At 38.9% G+C, this 7,344-nt stretch overlaps 1 protein-coding gene across 1 annotated transcript in view; it reads right to left on the bottom strand.

Moving 5' to 3' along the window:
• Positions 1-864: 864 nt before the first annotated feature.
• Positions 865-7,344, bottom strand: part of LOC149271569 (talin-2-like) — a 49,416-nt gene continuing 42,936 nt past the window's right edge. Inside the window, exons 50-56 of the mRNA XM_089507322.1 lie at positions 6,692-6,797; positions 5,638-5,762; positions 5,213-5,338; positions 3,270-3,332; positions 2,267-2,449; positions 1,761-1,886; positions 865-975 (exon numbers count right to left, since the gene is read on the bottom strand). Coding sequence (XP_089363448.1) covers positions 865-975; positions 1,761-1,886; positions 2,267-2,449; positions 3,270-3,332; positions 5,213-5,338; positions 5,638-5,762; positions 6,692-6,797 — 840 coding nt within the window. The remainder of the gene's footprint in view (positions 976-1,760; positions 1,887-2,266; positions 2,450-3,269; positions 3,333-5,212; positions 5,339-5,637; positions 5,763-6,691; positions 6,798-7,344) is intronic.

The following is a 7,344-nucleotide window of genomic DNA, read 5'->3' as shown; positions in this document are numbered from 1 at the left end:
CATTGAGGATATAAACGTTGCGTAGAACTTTGTCAAAATCAACATCCATTTAAAAGGCCCATTATTACAGGTGACAAATGCAGTTTAAATATAAAAATCTGTTTACAGAAATTAGTTGACCGACTATATGCATATTAGGTATAGAAGATTATTGGATGACCTGGGACTAAATACCCTAATAAATTAATGACCTTTTTTTGTGCAATAGTGATCAGCCATCACAACTTGTGTATACATCCCAACGTACATTCACACTGTGCAGCCACTTTTTTAATTCAATGTAAACAATATAACAGATGTCATAAGAAAAATCAACTCTCTTTTACTAGGATCAATAATCACTGAATGATTCACTTTTCATTATAAGTGTCTTTTATTCCCAAGAGGCTGTGTGTGTACATCATTTTAGGGTAAAGACATATTCCAGTGACCAAATCAAACTGTAAAACAGACAGAAAAAAAAAACAGGTAGTTTAACCTCTTCCCTGCTTCACACTGCATTGCAGGCATCTACTGTTGAAATAAAGAGGTTCCATTAAAGGGAGGATTTTAAAAACACAATGTTTTAGAGGTTTAGTTTCCCCATCTGAGTTTCTCAAAGTTCCTGCAGGTGTATATCTTCATGTAAATATTTCTTACTTATATACTCATATTGTATATGTCCACCTTGGGAAGTAATACTGTTATTCTTGGAAGTGTGAAAGTCCAACCTTTACCCCACCATCTGGGTGTCCATAGGGCCACTGTGAGGCCTTCCAGCTGGTCTTTTTCTTCCTTGGCTGGGGCCAAACAGGCTCTGGTTTCAGATACAAGAGGAGAATAATCTTTATGCAAGCTCTCTCTCTCTCTAGCTTTCCTCCTCTCTCAGGCTGAGGGCAGAAACTTGTACTGCTGCTGTCGGATCTGAGCTAACTTTTTCCGTGCTTCTTCCAACTCTCTCTCCTTTTTTAGCATTTCCTCCTGGGCAGCAATGATCTAAGCAATACAAATGGAATATGTTTAGTCTCTCTTATTATTGAATCAGAATTTAATCATCCTGACCAAATGGTTATAACACATACTGAAATGTTTCACAGCTTTAAAGTTCCCCTCATGCCTTGTAATGTGCAATCACTGCAATCTTTTGTTTCAGTAGTTTGGCAAGATACATATATATATTATTTTCTCTAATGTTTCAGGGTCTATTTAATAAAAGCAAAACCAGATTCACAAGTGTTGAATGGGAGATTGCCAGGCACCGCAGAATGAAGATACCACACTCAAAAAAGGGTGATTACTGTAGAGGACTGGACATTTATCTCATGGAGGTTTAAATAAAAAACTGTAGGGTTCATACTTTTACCAAAACTATCTTAGGTACTTTATTTCCTGTCTGTAGATTTGCAGATGTTCTAGAGCGTATGTCTGTTTTGGTGAATAATGTTCATATATGTACCTCTTACAATTGGTAGCCCCCTATTTGGTCTATATACAATTAAACCATACTAGGGTTTCCTCAATAAACAGAAAAGGCCACGAGTTAATTTTGTCTAGAAGTTATCCATTACTTCTGCGCGATACAGCACCTTCTATAACCTATATGAAACAATTTTACCCACTAGATCCTTCAGATGTTCACCACGTGTTACTCATACTTCAAGCTGGGTAACAAAGGTCTGAGATTGAGAAGGATTGAGAAATGGAATTGTGTACCCCGAATTCAGGTGCACACAAACAGACAGGGCTCCTTTTGTTTAAGTACACACATTTGTTATACTGACCTGTGCAATTCCCCCTACAAACTTTGTCTTGACCACCACATCATCATCTTCGGCTTTGCTGAAAGCAGCTTTCTGCGCCGCTCTCACAAGGTTATCAGAGGCACGTTTCACAGCATTACCTGCAGCCTGTTTTGGGAAAGGAAAAGTATGGACAGACAAGAGGAGGAGAGTGAACGAGGAAACAGAGACATGAGGGAGCCAAAGGAAAGCAGTATGAGAGGGGGAATGAGAAAACAATGAATGAATGTTGAATAAAAATCTATTTTGAAATGAATTTAAAAGAAAATAACTGAACTTCAATATGGAATGGAGGATCTATCCCAATTCCATTGTGAGCTTTGTCATCTTTTGATCAGACATATTTTTCTAACTATAGACCTCTTTGAACCAACACTAGCCTAATGCCAATTAAAAAAGTAATAGTGATAGCTCTGCCAGGACAGGAGTTTCCCATCAGCCTTGCTGCGTGACACTGCCCAAACCCCATGTAGTCTTGGACATGCTACCTGAAGTCTCCTCATGGCTTCCGAGTCTTGGTCAGCTTTCACCTTGCAGGCCACCAGGAGCTGGGCAGTGGAGGCTGCTACTTGCTTGGCAGAGGAGATCAGTTTCTCCTCACTGGCGTGGCCCTGCACTGAGGCGTTGGCCGATTCACACAGGTTACTGGTTGCTGCAGCCACCATTCTAGCCTAGAAAAAGTCAGAGTGGCCATTTTTAAAATGACCATAAACAGAAAGATAGTATTCCAACCACTGGACTGCCTGAAGGGTAAACACCTCAAGATAATCTTTCCTTTTTTGTGTAATAGTTGGCTAACTGTGCTTAGTGAGTTATGTTTTCAAAGCTACACAATATACTGAAAGTTCTGCAAAGCTTACAATCTAAATGGGATGTTGAATTAGTGGCAAAAACGGGAGTGAAAATGTGTAATGAATTCCAGTGTCTGGTGTTGCTGGAACACTAATCAGTGTTTGATCTTTGTAGCAGGTGGTTGCATTCAGGTAGGTATGTATAGCCGAGTGTAATATGGTGGTCTTGTAGGTGGATACATGGATTTTATGGACTTGATGGTAGTAAGTAAAATGGGTAATAGTGGCTAACCTTGATTTGAGGCACAATGGGTGGCAATATCTGACCTTGAGAGGAAGCGGGTCCATCAGGAAGCAGTATTCATTCCAGGATTTACAAATTCAAAACTCAATAGGTGGATTTATAGGATTGCGTAGGAAAAATACAGGTGACTGGTATATGTAGAGGCTGAGGGAGATCCAAGGCAGGGGAGGGGGAGGGGTGTTAAGTAATGGAGCAGTAGGGTGGGAAGAAGACCAGTCATAAGCAGAACCCAACAGCCGAGTAGGGAGCAGGATCGGTTAAAGGAATATGTAGATATTAGAATACACTTTATATAAAGCTATACAAAACATGCGTGTACAATGTACAGGTGGCACAGTTTATTACGGGATGTACATGAAAGAGATAGCAAGCAAGAGCACAGTTTACATTACTTACAGCTGAAATGAGTCCTTGAGACCACTGACCATCATCAGCTGCATTGGCAGCAATAGCTCCAACCTGAAACAGTAGACCTTAGATCAGAGGAATCCCAGTCTTTTAAAAATAAGGTTCTATGAATGTGAAATAAGATTGTTAACGTCATCTGATTTCCCAATCAGCTAAATATAGAAAGTCCTTAGTGTCTAGAGCATCTCTTACATCCAAAGCCTACGTAGCAAGGAAATCTTGATTCTGACATCATGTAGAAGTCCTGGATGGGTGAAACCCATAGTGTGGAGATTGCAACACTACTGAAATCCTTTTATTGCAGATACATTTTCATTTCAGGGATTTCTTTTATTGAGGACAGAGTTTTTCCCCGTGGACATTTAATGTGGATGTTTTGTGGACACTTTCCTGGAGATTTTATTTTGCTCTGAAAGTGACATAAATGTGATTATCTTCTGATCGGAATGTGTCCTTTCATTTAAGCTTGCCGACCATTATACACACATGGGTCAGAGACCCACAATACAGATTTGAAGCACACATCATTCCCAACTCTGTGAGCGCAATACTGAAAGAGGGGAGAAGCATTGCTTTATTTAAAGTGTTAGACAATATATTTTATACAACTTTTTATGTTGTTAACACTGAAATATTGGAACACCATTACATATCAAGGAATTATCAGGCTGTGGAAAGGAAAAAAATTTAACTTTTATACTAGATTGCTCACTGAGTGATTCTTTCATCATGTATGACCCTTTTATTGTGCTAAACAAGCAAGAGGCCCCAGAATTACACACATTTTCACATTCAGGATCCAATCAGATTTCTCCCAAGGAAATGCTAAATGCCTTTAATGTATTAGCCTTCGCTGAAGGCCTATAAGTAGAAGGAAACGTGGTGTCAAAAAGCCGTTTAGTAACAGAGTTGGCATGTGTACTGGCTGCCAGATGGGGATTTCCATGGTACTGAGGTTAGACTTGTCATGTAACTATTTACTGGATATGATCCAGAGTAGGATAAAGCAGCGGGTTACCAAATGCTAAAAGAGGATTAACCAAGATCTCCCTCCCCACCTTATCAAATCTCACATTGTCACATTGCTGACAATTTTAGACTGGCACAGAGACATACCAGCATGTACATCAGAAAACACGGAACACTCAACAGCCATTGCTTGGATAAGGAAAGCAGAATCATATGGAAGTTGGAATCTGCTGTATATTAAAAGAAAAAAAAATGCTTGCACCATGCAATTAAACTTCATTAAAATACCCTTGTTTTATTGAGAAATATGTATGCTACTAATTAGTCAGCACAACTATATATATATATATATATATATATATAGTCAGAAAAAAAGTGGCTGGTGTATCATACATCTGTCTCCATCAATCTGAAACTACACACTGTTGAGTAATATAACAGTAAGCTCATTAAACTCTGATAATTGTCAGTGCCCATGATATAAAAATAAAACTAAACCAGGGGGCATTCATTTTTCAAGAAGTAATGCAAAAAATCAGATATATGTTCATGCTGGAGATGTGTAAATACACATACATACATACTGTACACACATATATTATATAAACCAGATTTTCAATGGGGGTTGAATAATGTCTGCCTGGGAGAGACCTTTCTGATGCAGTATAACTACCTTGTGATTTGTTGCTGTGCCATGGTGTATAAATTGTCTTCAGCAACCTCACCGGGTTTATTCCTCCTACACACCTGTTTTTTCGGAAGCATTCTTACTTTTTTCACACCTGCCTAAAGTACTGTATTGGTATTCAAATAAATTCATGACAAATAATTCATGACACTGGGCTGCAATTTGGACACCCCTTACCTAGGGAGTCCAGGGGTTCCTAAAAAAATAGGCCATAGAATCCACACAGATGAGCTCACAATGATGAAAACACACGTTTCTGTCCAGTCTGCCTTACCTTGCCCTGTGCTACCAGCTCTCTTTGTGCAGCTGATGCAGATTTCACTAATGCACTTGTTGCGGCAGCAATAGACTTGGCTGCCTCTAGGATCTGTTCCTCAAAATCCAGTGTCTCGTCTGCCTGCTGAATTAGAAAATAAAATTAAAAAAAGTCATTTACTTAAACTATACACACATTTTTTGTTTGTTCCGTTACCTAGACAGAATTTCCAGCCTCTAATATATGATGTAAAATACCCATCTCTCTAACTAAAGAGACCTAAGTGTTCATTCCCTATAACCTTCTTGGTATCTGTTACCACAACCCCTAGTTGTGGAGGATCTACAGGACACTAACAATATGTTAGTATGCCTCGAAGGACATACAGAAAATGAATACATGCTAACAGAACGTGCATGAAAATAAAAACATGCAGCACTTACCCTAGGCTTGGCTCTGGGTTTAAGCTGCTCCAGTTTTTTGGCAGCTGCCTCAATAGACGCAGCCGCCCCGAGGAGTTCAGTTTCAGCGATTACCGTGGGGTCTTCTGGGTCCACCCATTCAGTGCCTAACGAGGTAGAGGTGAGAAAGATCACAGTGTGATACGGAAGATGGATTAACTTTTCGTACCAAAAAGTAACAAGGAACCATCACTGTATTGCACCATCACTCTCTCAAGAACTTAAGACATTGGTTTTTGCATACAAATGTTATAATCCTACTAAGCAGAAAGTAAAAACATGTCCGAGCCATTTTGTCTGTGTGAATACTTCAGTTTACAATATTTGACTAAATAGGTACGATGAGCGTAACGGTAGTGGGGTAGTAAATACTTTTTTATTCCCTTATCCCTCAATCTCTTAATAGATTGTAAATTCACAACCACAGGGCCCTTTTTATCCTTCAGTACCAGCATTTCTAAATGTGTATTATTATTGTCAAACTGCATTTGTAAATGTTTTATATTATTGTTTTCACTGTCCTCCTATTGTAACAGCACTTCAGAATCTAATGATGGTCTATAAATAAATAATGGACTCTCTCATTCTTAGTACGCTGCGTAAGAAAATAATATGAAAGCAAAAAATAAAATGTTGAGTAAAAAACATTATCAGGCTTAATATTTGGTTTGCACAACATATATCCAAAGCCACGATACTAAAATAAAGTAGGCAGATGCCCTAATCAGAAGAAAGCGAAGCATTAGGGAACTCACAAACGCTGTGTGGTATAAGGAATTTTGGTCACATGTCTATTGGCTTTAGAACTGCGTAATGATTTGAATAAGAGAGAAACAGTGATATTTATCTCTTCTTTCAAGGCTTAATCTGAATGGTTTTTTTCTGATATGCCATTAAAAACAGAGCATTTCACATGGTGCAGAGCAATAAGATTTACAGATCCTTAAATCTATGAACCAAATAAGGACGATGTAATTAGGAACAATAATAATAAATAATAATAAATTAATAATAATAGAGAGAGGAGAAAACCCACCTTTCATGGTTTCGGTGGTCTGGATGAGCTCAGTCACAGCCGCTGCAATACGCTTTGAGAACGCAGATAACTGATGTTTTGCTTCTGGGGTCGGCTTTTGCAGAATCTAAATTGATTCACATTTATTTTTATTTGCTTTGTACAGACATTATATTATTAGCAAGCACTCATTGCCACTTCCCTAGCCTAATATTTGTCAGAAAAGGAACAATCTTTTATCTCTGTTTGGATTCATAGGCATTTATCTTCAGTGTCCTTCCAGACAATTAAAGGCAAAGGACTTTAGGAAAACAGATAGGTTGCAAACGGCTACTTTACATTAATGTGCTATATAGCCTCTTTAGCAATTTTCCAGACAGCGATCAGCCATAACAATATGACCACAGACAGTGAATAACACTGATAAATCTTATCATGGCACACGTCAGTGGGTGGGATATATTAGGCAGAGTGTACATTTCCTCCTCAAAGTTGCTGTGTTAGAAGCAGGGAAAATGGGCAAGCATCGAGGGGCTTTGAGAAAGGACAAAGTTTGCGTCTCTTGTGGGGTGTTGCTGGTCTGCAGTGGTCAGAAGTGGTACAAGGAAGGCAAAGTGGTGAACTGGCCACAGGGTCATGGGTGGTAAAGGCTGGCCCCTGTGGTTGAATCCAAC

The sequence above is a fragment of the Sceloporus occidentalis genome, unplaced genomic scaffold (assembly GCF_023333645.1).
Source record: "Sceloporus occidentalis isolate IW3139 unplaced genomic scaffold, rSceOcc1.0.p SCAF_491, whole genome shotgun sequence".
NCBI lineage: Eukaryota > Metazoa > Chordata > Lepidosauria > Squamata > Phrynosomatidae > Sceloporus > Sceloporus occidentalis.
This window is presented reverse-complemented; position numbering and strand designations above follow the sequence as displayed.